The 18773-nt window shown below is 39.7% G+C and overlaps 1 protein-coding gene across 1 annotated transcript in view; it reads left to right on the top strand.

The window, feature by feature from the left end:
• helz (helicase with zinc finger) overlaps positions 1-18773 on the top strand; it is a 52439-nt gene that overhangs the window by 9210 nt on the left and 24456 nt on the right. Inside the window, 15 exon segments of the mRNA XM_051070714.1 lie at positions 636-692; positions 999-1047; positions 1338-1413; positions 1972-2170; positions 2791-2898; positions 3074-3215; positions 3859-4014; positions 4331-4601; positions 7137-7263; positions 7426-7638; positions 8918-8974; positions 8976-9049; positions 11307-11486; positions 13762-13863; positions 15118-15296. Coding sequence (XP_050926671.1) covers positions 636-692; positions 999-1047; positions 1338-1413; positions 1972-2170; positions 2791-2898; positions 3074-3215; positions 3859-4014; positions 4331-4601; positions 7137-7263; positions 7426-7638; positions 8918-8974; positions 8976-9049; positions 11307-11486; positions 13762-13863; positions 15118-15296 — 1990 coding nt within the window.

The following is an 18773-nucleotide window of genomic DNA, read 5'->3' as shown; positions in this document are numbered from 1 at the left end:
AAAAGTTGATAAACTGTTTGGCAAAACCATTGACTCTTCTCAGGCACACAAGACAAGTACTTTAAAATCAGAGTTGAGACACTAGAGGAGGTAGTGAACTCTTGATTCTTCTCATTTATTTGCCACTTTATCTCAGCCCCTTGTGGTGCTGGCACTCCAAACACAGTGTAGTTTAGCTGTCCTGTGAGTGTCATTCAAGTGTGTTGTCATTCGATACACAGCTATTAGGACATACCCAACTCCCAACTGTTTTTTATAGATTTCATTCAGTCAGTGAGTGACACTTCATTTCAATTTTTTTGAGCTAGTCATAAGAGTGCATCAGTCAGAAAGAAAGACACTTTTTCATGGATTTTATACATAGCAGTGTTATACATACCAGTTACACACTGACTACAACTTTTCAGTCGACATCTCTCACTGCCGCGTGTGATGCAGATATTCAAAATTGTATAATGTAGCTTTTTGATACAGGATTTTATGGGATACATATGAATGTTGCCTGCAGATTTCTGGAAATAACAGCTACTATGATTGCATACAGTTTAATTTAAAGCAGTGGGGTTTATAGTTGTCATAAACATGAACTGAAAGAACAAATTACAGTATTTTGTTGTATTTTCCCTTTTTCACAGAATGGCATTGTTGCAAAAGACCTGACCAGATTAAAAATGCTCCTCTCAGAAATAGAGGTAAGTGTCTCTGGTTGTGGGGCTGTAGACTTTACTGTTGCTTCCTGTCTTACTATGTTCATGCCCTTCGGTTGTGGTTTTGATTGTTTAATGCTTGCAGACAAGAGTCATAAAGATGACTAATGGCCTGATTCCAGCACTAACTTAATTATTTTGTGCTCCCCTGCCTAGCTTGTAGCTTTTGTTGATTTATTACTCATTTGCATGTAATAAGTCCAGTGGTCCAACTTCTTGTATGTGTCTAAGTTAGCAGTTGACATTACAATAATAATCTTTCTGCACCCACCCCGTCTCTGTCTCTGTCAGGCTATAAATAGGGACATGGCGCCAGAATACACAGATGACCAGGAGGAAGGTGAGCAAATCTGTAGCATGAGTTGATTTCTTCTCTCAGCTTGATTTATTAAAAAAAAAAAAAAAAAAAAAAAAAAAGCAATGACACTGTGCTTGGTACCAAAAAAACACATTTATTTAAGTACAGCAGATAGTACAGTACAGTATTTATAGTTAGAAAGTCTTTACTTGGCTAGTTGACAGCTTAAGCACATTCTAAACAGTTTATCAGCTGGCTGGACCCTATTTCATGATGTTTTAGGAGGCTTTGGCTCAGTGTTATATTGACCACTTGGCTGTGTGTATTGACAGAGGTTCAAGATGGCTGGCAGTTCCGGCCTCCTCCCAGAGGAGTCACCAGCAGTGAGGAGTACACCCTCTGTAAAAGGTAATACAAACTGTCTGGTAATTTGCACACAGGTGTGAGTAGTGAAGAATTTATTTCTCATCCTGAATATTGCAGAAGAAAAGTAATATGCCAGTCACTGTTAGTGATTGTATAACATACAGGTATTTGATTGTAAAGTGACTAATATAGATGTCAGGAAGTAGTAATGTATTCTGTTACATTGAAGGCTGTAAAATCATGACTCACAGTACTTATCTGCCATAAATGTAAATTTGTCCAAAGGAATCATTTTACAAGAGCATCCTGGATATTCATGTAGACAGATAACAAAAAATCTGTTGAACCCTAGTCTCCTGAACTTCCTCTGACTCCCAGTTTCTTGAGTTGTCCTTCATAGCCCTTAGTGTATGTCCCACTTCAGCACCAGCAGCACAGTTTCACCACTATTGGGGTTACTATACAAAGAAATGCAGCAAATTCTCATTGGGAAGTTATAACTAGCAAATGTTTGGTACTCTTAGTTGCAATTGTCACTGAATAATTGATTAATCAACTAGTTTTAGCACCACTTCAGCATGCTGTTTGCCTTTGCCTTAGGTACTTGGAACAGGGTCTGTGTCGGTACGGGGCCCAGTGTACGTCAGCCCACTCGCAGGAGGAGCTGATGGAGTGGCAGAAACGCTATGCGTCACGCCTCATTCGCCTCAAGCAGCAGCAGGAGAGCAAACACTTCACCGAAAACTACATGGAGACCCTAATAGAGAAGTGGATGAACTCCCTTTCCCCAGAGAAAGTGGTGAGTGGCTTTGTGGGGCATGCAAGCTCGAAAGTGGCTCTGCAAAACAGCAAAAATACTGTGAGGATAAGGGTTAATTTTCTAGCAGGACCACCTAAACACGAATGTGTGTGTGTGTGTATGGTACTGCATTGTATTTTTATTAAAAGTCTCTCCAAACCTTCAGTACCCCCTCACCCTGTAAATCTAGTAGGGGCAGTACCAACACCCTTTTACAATTCAGTGAGAACCCTTTGTAAACACATGCAAACTTTAACTGTTAATACTTTTATGCCATTGTTCTCCTGTTAACGTTTTGTTATAGTCCCTTTTCTACTTATAACTTAAAATAATAACACATTAGACCTTATCCCTGTCAGGACAGTCTCAAAATATTTATTAGACTGAATATTTTTTTTAATTACTACAGCAGACAGACAGTATTTGGTGGCAAGCATCATCAGGGTGACATTTAGGGAGACATGTTCATAAGCCTTTGTTAACACTATTAAGCCCAATGTGGCTCTTGACTTATGAGTTGCATATGTTTTCAAAGGTTGTAGTCACTTATACTTTATGCAGCAATGAACTTAACAGTTTTTGGCAGGCGACTTTTTCTAAATGGTGTTTTTTTTTCCTAGCTAAGTGACTGTTTAGAAGGAGTGAATGTAGAAACCAGCTCCAGCCTCTCTGTTACCGTCACCACCAAAAAATCCTCCCACTCCTGGACCTTCTCCTTGTTGTGCAAGGTAGGATGAAGTGTGTTCAAATGTCTTATTCAAATCATGTCTCAACATGACGCAAAATAATGGGGTCATATTGTCTCTACAAACCTCGTGATCATAATACAAAGCATTTTTGTTTACGATTGTATGTGATTACATAATGTTCTGATTATCTCACTGTGCCTCTCTCTTTTATTAGCCGGCTAGAAAGTTGTACCGCATCGCCTTGCTCTATGATGCCCACCGGCCACATTTCTTCATCACCGGCGTGTCAGCTGGGGACAGGCTCCAAGCTGTTCCCAAAGGCTGCCAAGAGTGGACTCCAGGAGAGGAAACAGCATGTATGTCATATATTCATATTTCGTGACCAGGGATGAGATTTTTTTTTGGGGGGGGGGGGACTTTACTTTTTCCTCTCTTACATTTGAGAACATCATCGTTTTTATAAAGATGTGGATTTCTCTCCTGCCATTACTTCCTCTTTCCACAACTTTCTGTCATCATGCATAATTTAACTGGTGGTGAATGGTGTGAGTGTTTACATTTTTTTTAACTGAAACACTATAAAGACTGAGAAAGTTAAACAGAGAGAATCTGTGTTTAAGTGTCCTGACATAATATTAGTGCCTAGAGATACATTATTGTATATAGTAATACCATGGTCATATTTTGTCCTGTTCAGAGTAAATACAGATTTTAGATAAAGTTTGTAAAATGTCTTGAATAATATAAATTTGAGGTTGTATAAATATATATAAATATGTATTCACAGCAGATTTTAATCTGTGCATTTTGAGTTTTCACATGTTGTTTTTTTCTAGTGATGAGATAGTCATTGTTCTACACCTTTTATTTTGTTTTTATTTTGCAAACTGTTCTTCGGTTTCACTTACATTAATGTGGAAGTTACACCTCTCTTTTGTTTTGTCTACAGTGGATTGCAGGTTTAAATGCACTTAAAATAAACTTTTGCTGTTCTGACAGTGGCAGCAGACAATGGCCTGGACAACTGTGTCTATAAGGTAGCAGTGAGCTTCAGCACAGAGATCTTTGGCACCTTCCGACAGACTGTTGTTTTCGACTTTGGCTCAGAACCTGTGCTGATGCAGCGGATCATGGTGGATGCTGCCTCTATTGAAGGTATATTAAAGAAAGAATTTCATCTTGAGGCCTTTTACAAATTTTGTCAGTGTATATAAAATTATATTAAAAAAGTATCAGTGAATGTTTTAGTTCTTGAACATTTATTCAGACATCAGTTATGCTGTGTATCACAGTTTTGCATGGTGACAATCTATAGTGTTTTGTAGACATGTTTAGGTAGACATGCATTTTTGCATGTTTTTTTGTGGTATTTTAAGTTTTAAATATTTTCAAAAGATTAAGTTTCAAGTGTAAATGAAAAGTGGTCTCATTAGGAGTTACAGCAATTAATGATTTCACCTCCCCTCTCCAGACTTAGAACATTTGATGGCAGCCAGGCAGCAGCTCTTGATCACTGCAAAGCGCTGGGACTCGTCCTGTAAGACCATTGTGGAATTCAGTCCAAATGAGACAATGGCTGAACTGGAGCGCAGCCTCCTTTCCCGCTATCAGATCCCTCTGTCGGCTGACCAGCTCTTCACCCAGTCAGTCCTGGACAAGACTCTAACCAAAGACAACTACCAGGCCCGACTGCATGACCTGCTCTACATAGAGGAGATTGCACAATATAAGGAAGTTAGCAAGTGAGTACACAGGTTTTCATGGTTTCTTCACACTAGGCTAATAAGACAGATTACAAAGATAATTTCAGATAAATTCTGATTCAGTAAAGCCCAAACAACACTGATATTTGAGAGTTCAAAAAGCTATACTATAATATAATAAAATATAATATAATATAATTTGAGCCCCAAACTTAATCAGAAAATAAGTCATTGTAACTAATACATTAATATTAATATATTAAACTTGAATGTAGAAAAATAAGGGTCAGATATATGTAGCAGAATATGCAGTCTTAATATTATTTTTAATTTTTTATATGTGGACATATCTGTGATAAGTCAGTGTTCAGGCTCTTAGGTAGGTTGGTATAACTGTGGTGTAATATTTAATTAATAATTTTATTATTTAATATTTATGTCTAAGGCACCCCAATACATGATGATCCTGTAATAAGAATAAATGTGCAAGTGTTTTTTAAAAAAACATTTTCCTCCTTCTGCTGTGCCAGATGATGATATCTAAACACACAGTCACATCCACATGTGATATGTGTGTATCTCCCTATGAAGTATGTATAATGCTAATTAAAACCATAGCCTTGCCATCCACATGCTAGCTTTTCCCAGAGATTTCAAAATTAGAATGCAATTGTGCAGACTTAAAAAACCTGAACAGTCACACAATATTTCAGTGACTGGTCAGTATGTATTGATTATTTGTAATCTGGCCAGTCAGAATCAATAGTCACTGTGACAATGCATGTACCAATATGGACCTTGTCTGAGGCTGACTGGTGTAAATATCTTGTGTTACAAGATGTCAACACACCACAAGGTGTCAGACTCGACCTTCATTGTGAATTTGCTATGTGTGTGAGAGTGTGTATCTTACACACAGCTTGACTCACAGTGCTAGTGTCGTTTATGTCTAAAATGATTCCTTGGAGGTGGGTGAGGAAAATAGTGCTTGGATTATTGCCTTATTTTAAAATTTCTTACCTGCTGCTCTACTGGTTCAGCGTGGTGCTGATTGCAAATGAAATCACAATAAATGCTTAATCCCACATTCAGTAAAATAAGTATGATGGACCATCCCCCTCCACTTCAAATGTCTCAGCTTTCCACTTAATTTGATCTTGTCTCATGACTCACAGTGTCATTTGACTTGGTAAGGAATTAAATAATGGATCCCTTTCTGTTCTTACTTGCAGTGTGAAATGCTCTTTTAATCTGCTGCACTTCCAATGTGCATATGAATAATCTCTCTGCCTGTTAAACCATCCATGTTCTGCCAGGTTCTAATACTTTTCATGACCAATTCAGTTTCAGCTGATCAAGAGTGGATCCCTGGAAGCTTACTTCAGACATTTAAATGAAACCTAACTTAAAAATACTATGTCCATTAGAATACCTCTCTGAATGATCTCAGACTAGATTTATTTCTTGCTTGCTGAGAGTCACATCCTCGTATTTGGCAGTCTTGTCTTGGAGGGCAAGAGGCATCAGCTGATTATCTTAAGTGAGCATGGAGTGAGTCATGGAGAACCAACAGTGCCTTGCTGTCTGTTGTTGTCTAAATGTTTCCCTCTCCGAGAGTTTAGCCAGAAAGCTGATGTAAAACCATAACAAGGAGCCTCAAGAGTCCCTTTGGTTGTGTAACACCAGTGGTTTGCAAATAAAAACAGAATGTGGTAACTTATCTGCATACATCAATCATCCATCAGAGTTCAACACCAATATTGCTTCCTATTTCATCATTTCAGATCCAGCAGAGACCAGAGAGGTACTCTTAAACTGTTTGAACTGCAGTGATATTTTTCTCAAAAGTGCTTCAATTTTCCACTAAATATGTGCATGGATGAGCTTCATGCTAATGGTTGTTGTCATATGAAGGGCAGACATATAAAAGAAAAATGTTTGCTTTTCAAGTTAAGTGATCTTACATTTGCAAAAATCTGAGTTCAGACTGTGAAACAGTTGTGCAGTATGTCTTTACAATGATAAATGTTCAAAGCTGCCAGAAAGTGATGCCTAGCTTTGAAGTGACCATCTCTCTCATTGTCATCAGTCCTACATTCACCTTAGCAGTGTGTAGAGAGAAGAGAAGAGAGAAACCTAACTCCATACATTTTTAGTGGGTGTATCTGGGGTTGGTCTTGGGCCAGTGTCTGTCATGGCTAATCACATCAGTTCCCTTTATCCCATATAAAAGCAGCATTTTCCCCTCTTGGATATTCTTACAGTTTTGTAGTTGAAAGGAGAGTCCCGATCACCTTTATTTAAGAAGAAATGTATATTAATGTCCGGAGTATGAATATGTGGCAAAAGGCTGAACTGTCAGAAAGCAGAGTAGTTCCAGAGTTACAATGTCTGGGAAGGAAAGAAGAATTCACCTTTGCCTCAGTCACAAGAAAATATATTGAGATATTGGTACTAGTTTATTGATAACTTGTAACAAGACACTATCATGATTGCTATATTTGCTTGTGCAGATTTGTAAGATTAGAAGAGATTTGCTACAACATAACCAAATGTCCATGTTTGTCTCCCAAGGTTTAACATCAAAGTGAACCTCCAGCTGGTTAACAGCTTTATGCTAACCGGCATTTCTGTTGGAGCCAAGTATGCCCAGAATGGACAGCTCTTTGCACGCTTCAAACTCACTGAAACACTTTCTGAGGTAACTGGACTGGTTGCATCAACAGTTGCCGCACACATTTGTCACACTGGTTTCTGCCTTTTCTCTGTTGAATACTGTATCTGCTTCTTAGTTGCACTTGCAGTCCAAAGTTGTCAGATAGCTCGCTCCTGAGCAGTGTTGGGTTTTTTTTTTTTTCCTCAGGACACGCTGGCTGGACGGCTTGTGATGACCAAGGTAAATTCAGTTCTTCTGCTGCCCTTGGGCCGTGAAGGAATCAGCAGCCAGCCGCCTCCTGGGGTCAAAGAGCGCGTTTATGAGGCTGTGATCGAGGAGAAGACCAAGGAATACATCTTCCTGAGGATCTGCAAGGACTGCTGTGAGGAGCTGGGGCTACAGCCTGACAGAGAAATACAGGTACTGGCTGCACTAAGCGACAAGGAGACACCTCCACGCTTAAGCATGGAAATACATTTATATAAAGATATTACATTTTATATAAATATTAAATGGATTGACAGCGAAATGATCTTGTAATACAGGTCATTTTTTGTACAGCCTAGGAGATGTGAGTTAGCATCCAGCTCATGATTCTTTCCTCTCAGATGGCATGGCCTCAGAAACCTTGAGGATGAAAGGTTTCTCCCATTGATTAGCATTTTACCAAAAAGTGAGAGGACAGAAGAAGGTGATCTTTCCAGGAAAACCTGTCTGCTTGTGTGCCTGTGTGTGCACTCACTGCACTGTTTTGTCTCAGGTTCTCTGTTTCTGAGAAATCTCCCTTTATTGAATAACTCTACCTTCAGCAGCCTCAGTTTGATATTTTTCTCCTCTCTTGCCGTTGGCAGAGGAAACAAGACTCTGTGTTAACAGTTATCAAAACAACCCTCATCCTATCACAGTGGGAGCATAATCTTCTTATTCTTCTGCATACGCTGCTCCTGCCTGCTTGCGTGCTACAATTTCATTTCCCTATCTCCTCTGTGGGTTTTTACAATATTCCGCACACCCTTGATGTCTCATGCTCTTCTCACTCTCGCATATCTCAGACTTTCCTGCTCTTGTATTTGTCGTTTTACTCTTTTGCTTTGTCTTTCTTCCGCACTTTTCCTCCTTACTGTGTTCCCTCTTGCTTCTTTTTATTTTGCTTTTTCCTCTCTCCCCCTTTAATTTTTACACCCCTATCCTAAAGGCATCACATGCTTTACAATATACCTGTTAGGGGCCTGTGTCTGTCTTTATTATGACTTGAGCCTACAGCAGTGGAAAACAATCTTAGTGTTTACATACAGATTGAAGGAAATGGTATAGATTGAATTTTGATTTAGAATCTGGATTTTAAAGTGGGTGCGAAGATCCAGCTCCAGAGCAATAGACAAGGTTGTAGTCTTGATTGGTTGGACTGGAAAGTGATTACTTTGAGCACTTGTGTTTATTAATATTTTAAATCTGTTTACAAATCTAATTTACATATTGCATGTGATGCAATGTTTTACATGTATTAGGTTTTTTATAGGGTTAGGGTTACTCTCTGCTTTCTGTTAATTCTCTCTCAGTCATAGAGAATATACCACGGTATCCCTGGCCTTTAGATGGATGTAGATGGTTGGATAGATTAACTGTTTTGTTTTTGTTTTTGGTTTTTTTTTTTTTGGAATGACTACTTGGTAAGCTCTTGGTGTTGACTCTGTGACAGGTGGAGCTCCAGTTCCAGCTGAACAGACTGCCACTCTGTGAGATGCACTATGCCCTCGGATCGCATCAAAGATAACACCATCCTTTTCCCTGACGTTAGCCTTGTCCCCACCATCCCCTGGAGTCCCAACAGGTGTGTATTCCACCACAACACATGCATACACTCATGCTCAGCTGTTTAAGACTAATGCAGAAATTAGTTGTGCATTGAAGGCAGCCATCACTATTTTATTGTGGTACAAAATGTATTTCTGACAGTTTTTATGTTAAGAAACAATATTGACTGGTACCACAATAAATGCCCCCTTCAGGCATGGTAAATCACACCATTTATTTAGTTGAAACTCAGGGGAAGAAACCTCCTCTCATATTATAGATGAACAGTGCTGATTTGCAGATTTTTCTGATCAGATATTTAGTGAAGGCTACAACTTCTATTTGCTTTCTTTTTAAAAGTGAAGAAATACGTATAGTAAATACTGCAAATCCTAAACACATTTATTAGAGAGAAACTCCTTTAATACCTACACATCACATTAGCTTGACAAATACCCTCACAGAGGGGACCCCACATCAATTCGAGAGTTGACTGAATATCCCTCGCCTTGCTGACTTGGCGGTCATTCTGAAATAGCTGGCAGCTCTTTGCAGCTTTAGATCTCTCTCTGAAGTTGGGCAGGTGAGGGGAGCGAGGCAGTAATCTTTATTGACTAGAGCCAAAGTCGAATATAATCCCCTGTGATTTTCCAGGCTGCTGCTTTATCTCGACTCGAATATGACTGATGTAGACTTTTGTTTTAATTGGAATTTGGATAAGTAAGGGTTTTTCATTAAATACGGGCCAAGGAGTGAATTTAGCTGAAGTTTAAGTTCAGTTGTGTAATTGCAACTTCATAACATTATAGCGGCGACAGTAATTTTCCTACAGTGGGCTGTCGCTACGAAATTTATACAGTGGACATAAAGTTGGCGCCTTGTTCAAAGCTCAGTTATGAGATCCTAGCTGCAGTTTTATTCTTGGGTTTAACCACAGTTGTTTTTTTTTGCCTCCAATAACTTGTATGTTGGGAAAATATGTATTTAGTATGCAGTATTAACTTCACCCTTTTCCTCTTTTTGAAGTAATAACCTTAATAAGCCAGATGTGGTTGCATTACTTGAATAAATTAGCTGCTATGCCTCTCACTCTAGTCAGTGATTGAGGATTCAGATGTCCTAATTAGTCATGTCAAAGTAATAGGTAGAAATGAAACAAAATAGTACTTGTATATTAAAGTTTAGTATAGAGAAAGTCGATTTGTTTATCTTAACTTTGATTGCATGTAAGGAGAAAGTATAGTTGGCATAACAGAGTTGCAGCTCTTCATCACTCCTAACAGTACCCCTTGATCTCATCAATCTACCTCTGTTTTAAAGGCACGCACACACACAAACACATTCTTGAACGCTACAATATCGCTCAGCCCCCCAACTATGTCTCAGTTGGAGCCCAATCAATTGGTGTTTGTGGATTCACAGCTTTAGAGGACGCAGTCTTTGTAATGAGGACAGTGATGCTAGGAGACAAACGCAGACACACACATACTCGCACGATATCTTACACTTTCACAAGTAGGCGTCTGAAATTACATATGTGCATCCATCCAACCTATAGCTTTGTATCATTTGAATACACAAACACACGCCTATGTGTTAGTTAATATAGACTGCTCCTCTTCAGAATATTTTTTACCTTTTCAGTGCTGTCCCTTCTTTTTTTGCCATGAGAATATACCATTCTTGTTGCACATGAATGTGTAAATGTATTGTCATCCTTTCTCTCCTCTGCATTGGATGTTTGTTAATGAAAACAAAAATGTTAGTTTGTTACATGTAAATACATAAATATCAGTCTCAGCTTCAACTGTATTTAAAGTAGTTTCACATTATTCTAACTTGAGCTGACGCGACCAACAAGTATGCACACATTGTCAAACTTTACTATTAGTACTATTTCTGCAAGACCCTTAAGGGAGAGCTGCTTTAGGTACTCACATATTTGTCCATAGTCTTTTTCCCTCTCCCTTTTTGCATCCACCCACATCTTGCGCGCAGACAACTCACCCGCCACACCTTCTCGAGTGACACAATCTTATTTGTCATATTGAGTTTGTGTGTGGGCATACATTTCCTGTCATACTGTGCAAGAATTTGTCTTCTTTATCTCTGTCCCTCTGAAGTTAATTAAATTAGCAGAATGTTCCTCTGTCTCTCTCATGTTCAAAGCTGTTATATGTTTATGGGGAAATCTTTCATCTAAATCACTGAAAATGGCAAATAGCTCTGTAAGATCATTAAAAGTTGGTTTGTGAGTTCCTCTAATAATTTCCCTGTCCTTAATCCAACGTCAGGCAATGGGATGAGCAGCTGGACCCCCGTCTGAATGCCAAGCAGAAAGAGGCCATCCTGGCTATCACCACACCCATCTCTATCTCCCTGCCCCCCATCCTCATCATTGGGCCCTACGGCACCGGCAAGACCTTCACCCTGGCACAGGCTGTCAAACACATCCTCCGCCAAGACCACAGCAGGTTTGTATATGGTTGTTTTACTTGGGTTTTCTTGTTCGTTGTTTCAAGATGTATTGAATAATTTTTGACCTGTATTGGCGATCAGCAGAAAATTTGCATGGTATAATCCTGTGGTGGTGTTGGTGAGGTAGTCTTATACTTGAGCCAATGTATATCTTATAGTAATGTAACTCAAAGCGAAACACTGTCTTGCTGTGCTATTTGCTTTTGAGAATGAACATTTTATTCTTATATAATGAAATGTTTGCATATATAGCTGGGAACTGTCTTTTGTTTCAGCACTTGAAAGGTGTGAAGATGGAAAGAAATTTTGAGTGTCTTGACATGTTAATGGGTGTGAGTGCAAGTGCCAGGAAAGCCAGTACCTGTGAAGTAAATGTTCAGTCAGTGGTATTGATCAGCAATCCTGTCAAATCCCATGCAGATTGAAAAAATCTGCACTCAATTCCCAGTTTATTAGATACACCTGGCTACACCATTCTGAGAGCTGTTTTTTGTTTATATTGCATTATTATGGGAGGTGTTTGGAATATTGCTCATTACAGAAAATGAGTGAGACAAAATATAAGAAACACCTCTCAATATAATGCAGTGCGATTCAAAAACATCACATGCATGTTTCAATCATTACTAAAACATTACTGAAATTGTCTTTTCTCACCCATATATTTACCAGCCTTGACACCTTTCTGGGATTTAATCAACAACCTTGATATGAAAAGCCTCCCTCTTCAAACTTGGCTACTAACAGTTCTTGTGAAATTATAGGTGTGTGAGTGATGTAGGGAAAAAGAGATGAACGTAGATGTGAACAGGTTGTGTGTGTGTGTGATGGCAACTGTGCATCAAGTTGGCATTATTCATAAAAGCTTCAGATGGCAAGGGAGGTCAGTCAAAGGTTGTGAGGGAGGTAGCAGGAGGTGCTGGGATGTGCAGTGGCCTCAGTTTTAGCCCCAGGCCGGCAACAGCCTTGGGTTTGACATTTAAAGTTAAGAAAACACAGAGCTGCAAACTGTCAAGCTGTGGTGTGTGTGCTTTTGTGCATTTGTGTGTGTTTGTTAGACCCTCTGTTTGTGCTGTGTGGGTGTGCATGCGTGCTGGTCGTTTGGATGAATTTGTGTCATTTGTGGTCAATGCGCAGAGATGGTTTGATTATCAACGCATTTCCTGGGTCTGAATGGATGTTCATGCAAACCATAATCTGATCAATCAAGTTATGTCACTTCAGTGGGCCACACAGTGTTGTGTAACAATAAAACATTGCAAGATTACCTTCCACTGGCATTTTTCATCATTAGCGAGCTCCCTCACTGTGTGCAGATACCCACAGGAAATTATGCAGTTTCTTGGGTTAGAAGCAAAGCGATGTTGCACAAGCACATAAATGGTTCCCTGGTCTTTATGAAAAATGAATGCAATACCTCGGACAGTGTCCCCTGAACAGAAGCTAACATTTTGTTTTTTAATAAAGGAGAGAGGGGTGTATATACGTAATGTAAAAAAAATGGCCTTTGAAAAATGTGTAGTAATGTAATATTCATTCCTCATTTCACTATGAATACATTTAATATTCTATGTTTAGGATGAATTATAGATATTTTAAAAGCCGAGACAAGAGGAAGTGACCCTCTGGACTCGTGCTGCCTGCACATCAAATGAATATGGTGAAGAAGACATCATATAGAGTCTGGTCAGGTGTACCCAATATGTGTTACTTTACAAGTCCAATGAGTCTCAGAGCTTTCTCTGCAGATATGTCACTGTGATATTTCACCAATGTTTAAATGGTTTACTATAAAAGACAGTTTTGCAGTTTTCAATTTTAATAAGTGAATGAAACTATGCTGCCTCTCTAACATTGTAATTGCTGTTAGGTTTAAAAGCACTTGCTGTAAATCAGCATCTTGCCAAATATTTCAGTTTCTGTTATTGCTAATACTTATGTTTTGTAGTATTGGAATGATATGCTTCTCTCTCACATGCTTTGTCTTTTAAAATTCATTCACTGTTGATTAAAAAATCCAAACTTTGAAGTATGCCTTGATTTTAGAGGTTAACATTTTGTATTTCAGTCACAAATTAAAGTGAACCAGTCCATAAAGGCAGTTTACAGGCTTGTTTCAGCCCCAAATAACAACAAAAAATTTTCACACATATCCCAAGTGGTAAATCAAGCTGTTAGTTTTGGTTTTATGTTCCATGGATTTGCTGTCTCCGCCACCAAGTGTTGCACCAACTATGCATCAGGATTCACGTTTGTCTTTTGTCTCTACAGGGTCCTGATCTGCACCCACTCCAACAGTGCAGCTGACCTTTACATTAAGGACTACCTTCATCCTTACGTTGAAGCAGGCAATCCACATGCCAGACCTCTCAGGTAAGGGTAACACACTTGCTTAAAGAAGACTTGATAGCTAAATGCAGAAACATGCTTTATGTGTGTGTACTGTAAAATAGTAAGTAGGGCTTTAAAGGGGTTAAGACCCCTATTTAAAGTTGGAAAAAAATGAAAGCTTGCCATATGCTGTGAAAATACATATCACTTAGGGAAGCTTGTAGGACTACAGCCCCCTGAAGCATGCTCTTGTTCACCGTGAGCCACCTTAAACTCCTTATCATGTCAATTCTGTGGTAGCACTAGTGTGCCAATTCTAATGATTATATTAACTGGCCAAATAGCAGGACAAGTTCAGGTTTTGGATCTTCTGTATTTAGTGGTTTAGTGTTTGTGACCTGTCTGTTAACTGAGGTTTACCCTGCCAGAGAGAATCTGTATGACACTCGCTCATATATCCATCAACTGGATTAACATTATTGGAAAACCTGCAGTCCGAGTGATACATCCGTATTATACAAAGATTGTTGAGTAGCTCGGCTCGTTTTGCCCCATAGCAGCGACAAGCAGACATCAGGCTAACTTTTGAGATGCGATTTGAGTAACTCTCCTGATTTAAGGACTACACCTGAAGGTAGTAAACACAAGCTCACAGATACACACAACTTCCTTACACTGCACCAGTGACTTCTAATCACATTTCAGCAACCCTAGAGGTCACAAAGGACGGGAAACCAATGTCTGCCTCAACCGGCCAAGGCCTAATGTGACAGCTGTGTGTTTGTGTGGGTGTCTACACACAAGCCTAGGGGACCATATGGGCAATCAAATGACTTGTTTCACATGAGTGGGCAGTTTGATTTCAATGGGTTCCAGTTTGAGTTCCTCCATAATCACTGTAGCAAACTCCTCTCTCAGCTCCCCTTGTCTCCTTTGGGAGGAGTGGATTCACTCAAGAATAAAGAGTCAGTATGAATATTTAGGGCCCGAGTGTGGAAAGGGACTGACCGACATCGCAAGGTGGCAGTCTCTAAGGGCTTTCTATCCTGGCTGTATGTAATGATAAGTTTGCTGCAGACATGAGGTGTACACAGAATATTGTGCAGCCAGCATATTTATTTCTGAAAGGAAGAAGAATCTGTCTTGTATAGATTCTATACTTATTCACACTGTTTTTGACAGAATAATCCTATGGATTGAATGAATTTAACAAGATTTATCAATCAAAACTAGTACTCGCTCCTGTAGTGCTATCTCTCCCTCCTGATCTTTTTCCTTTCGTCTCTCCATCTCCAGGGTATACTTCAGGAACCGCTGGGTGAAGACCGTCCACCCAGTGGTCCAGCAGTACTGTCTCATCTCCGGCACACAGGTCACTTTCCAGATGCCCACAAGGGAGGACATCCTCAGGCACCGCGTGGTGGTGGTCACCCTTAGCACCTCCCAATACCTCTGCCAGCTTGACTTGGACCCTGGTGAGTCATATGAGTAGATGTCTTGAGGTCTCAAGGATTGTGAGGCTGCTAAGTGATGGTTGTGCTGCCCTCAACAGCTTTGATCCCCTTTGTCAATTTGTGACCTGATGATGCATGGAGCTCCTAAGAATGGTTTCAGCATGGAAATGTTTACCAGTTGCAGATTTTACAGCAGATGGTTCTGCAAATGTCTGTGGTGGTAGCAGTCTGAATTATGAAAATTTCACGAAGGGATTAGGATAATTGAAAAACCATCTGCAGTGTTCAGAGCACATTTGAAGAACGAGCACAGGCTAACGAGGCCTGTCAAAAGACACATAGTTAATCAGACATGCACACAGAGCAGAGCTGTGACCAGAGGAATTGAAACCCTTGTGTAACGTGATATCAAAACCCAGTGCAACAGTCTTCTAATGTTCAGGATTATGATTCAACTCGAGTGGTTCTCTTATTTTTGTACCTTTTTGTACATACATAATGAGGTAGAGAACATATCTACCTCAGTAGAGTCACAGGCTCAAATATTAACATAAAATTGAGTCAAAACACAAACAAAAAAGTGACAACTTAAAGTTAGACAGTATCTACTGTAGGGCTATATTATTGTAGTACATAGTAAAAGTATTAAAGCTCATAATTTTATGCAGACTCTGCTCATTGCATTCAGTTTCCTGTTCTTTGGTCATCCCCAGTGATTCTGATACCCGGTGTTGGCAGGAGCCCACCATTTAGAGAGGGATGGAACTCATTTAAGTCATGTAAAAGACATGGAAAACAAACCAATTTGTCAGCGCGGGCTAATAACCGACTCTAATGTGTCAGCGGAGGGGACTTTGTCTGTTGCTTGGGAACACCATCTGCCTGTTTTTAATGTACTTTACATCATTAGCCCTCCTCCCCACGTTTCATCTCTCCTGTTCTCCTGGTGTTCAACGGTGATGAAAATCGCCAGGAAACGAGGCAATTGGGAGCCAGCAAGTCTGCTAAGTAGCAATAACAAATCTCCCACCTAAAACACTGAGGTGCCCCAAAAAAGGTGGTAGAGCTGCTATCTGTTTTATGTTTGGCTTATTGATTTTCATCTTCATTATGGCCCAGATATATGACGTAGCATGCTTGGTTTTGTGTCTGTAAATTAGTTTTGCATGTAGGCTAATTCCACTGTCACATGCAAGGTCAGCGAATTGCCTCTCAGACTTCCGTAGTTGAAACACCTGCAAGTGAAGTGGATTGGCCATTGGTGTGCCCTCAAAATTTTTCACATCTCACATTCAGTTCATGATATCACCTAAACAATTTTTTTGGACCCAGTCTTGATTTTCTGCCTTTTTCTCAACTGACAAAAGCTCAAAAGGCAGAGGCAAACTCAGTATTCATGAATGAAATTCAGCTGTCAGAGACACATGAGCGTTTTTTTTTTTTTTTTTTTTAAAGATGATGTCTCCCCAGAGTGACATGCAGTTTTGCTCTGTGTGTTTGTCTACCATACTGCCAGCTGCTGTTCAGGATCAACAATTGTAATTGGACAGTCACAGGACAGTAATACAATTACCATAATGACTGTCGCATTTAATTATTATTTCTTTAGCACAAGAAAATTAAATTTGGTAAATCAAACTCTCTGGAAACAAAATACTCTAAATGAGCCAGTTTGAAGGTACAGGAGAGACATGGGCACTTTTTAAGATGATGTCGTAATTTTACTTCCCAGACATGCACGAGGGCCCAGGTGAATATTGATCTGTCTTGAGGCTACTGGACCTGCAGCCTTGTGATAAAGGTTCAAGACCATAACTCATACTGTAGTCAATAAGGGAATGTTGTTACTTAAATGTTAAGTTGGCTCCTAATGGGATCACATTGTATGTGCAGGCACCAAAACACATCTAAATGAAAGAAATAATTCTACTTTCAGGGTTGGGAAATTATTTTGTGAGAATATTACAGAGTTTGACAAAGCTTTCAAACCTGATCTTTACAAAGCTTGTTTCATGGGGTTGAGCTACCTGTGTAGACCCTTTCACACTCACAGATCACAGATTTTCCAAGTCACTTTTACAGTGTGAAAAGGGTAGAAAGCGACTGTGAAAGGGAGAACGTGTGAGACTGGGTGTGTGAGGTGAAGGAGCTGCCATTTATTATTAACAGTCATTTCTCCCCCGAATCACTTCAGCAACACTGTGCCTCTCAACACTTTCGCCTGCTTTATTATCCCTCCCTCTTTCTTTCTCTTACCACTGCTTTGTCCAAATTCATACACCATTATTAGTCCAATGACAGATAGTGGCTACAAAAATGTAATCCAGACCTCTGGTTTAGAGATTAGGCTCCCCAAGGCAAGCAGCTGTGTCCCAGGTGAAACATTCCCATTTGTAATGACCCATGTACATCATTTGAGAGCATTATTTGGTCCTTACATATTCATGTGGATCCAAGTAAAAGAGCAAGTAGGCAGGATGCAGGGGGGCTGCTGTTGACTGTAATTTATAGGAGAGGTCAACAAAAGTGCCTGGCCTCAATAATTAACAATGTGATATAAGGGGTTGCACATCTACATGAAGTCCCCTTGGCTGCATTGTTGAGCAAGACAGGGAAAAAAATAAAGCGCTCAAAGCAAGCTTTAATAGCATTGTATGGAATGATGCTCCCACCAGCATGTCATTGCTCTCAGCACCGCGAAACACTGCAGCTTGGCTGTTCATTTATCCTGCATAAACACTATTGAGAGATTACTCAAGTGCATGATTTTAAGTTTATGCCTATTATCCAGAGATTACTCATGCCCATAATTGTACGCATATTAAACTGCTTCTTTGGAGTAAGGACCTCTGTGACATTAAGCAATCTTTCTTTACCATCTAAGAATAAGAATCTCATACCCACAGAAGAGATCATTACATAATTGAAAAAGTTGGAATATAACAATGCTTTATTCCATATTTAGTCTGTTTCAAGATTTGAAGAGACGTTTTCGCCCCGGCCATGCTCATACACTTTTGTGCATTTTTCACTTCATAAGCTCTAATAGATAAACCCTATTATACACACTTGGCAAATATGTACAGGGAAACATGGGCCATTGCAACAAAGTGTATACCTTTTAACCAGGACCACATTTGACGAACAGTACCAGCCTGTGCTTCAATGAGGTGCACACACAGTTCAGAGAGAAGACTGGTTTGAGGCTTTATAGTTGAGGAGGGGGGAGAATCAATACATTTTGCAGCCATTTGTTCAAAGGCACTAAGGAGTGAATGTTGCCTCAAATCAAACTGCTCCACCTCTTTTCTTGCCAGCCCATGTTTCTGTTGTTTGTTTACTTTTTGACAGTCACTGAGTTCTATTTTGTTATTTCCATTTGTCACATTTCATATCTGCATATAGTTTCCTGTGGAAATGGTGTTGGGGTGCAGAGGCTGTTTGCTGGTTGTTATTCAGCCTCTTTCTCTTCCCTAGCTCCCTGCTCCAGCACTCATT

Source organism: Lates calcarifer, linkage group LG5 (genome assembly GCF_001640805.2).
Source record: "Lates calcarifer isolate ASB-BC8 linkage group LG5, TLL_Latcal_v3, whole genome shotgun sequence".
Classification (NCBI taxonomy): Eukaryota; Metazoa; Chordata; class Actinopteri; family Centropomidae; genus Lates; species Lates calcarifer.
The sequence above is the reverse complement of the archived record's forward strand: the minus strand, read 5'-3'. Positions and strand labels throughout refer to the sequence as shown.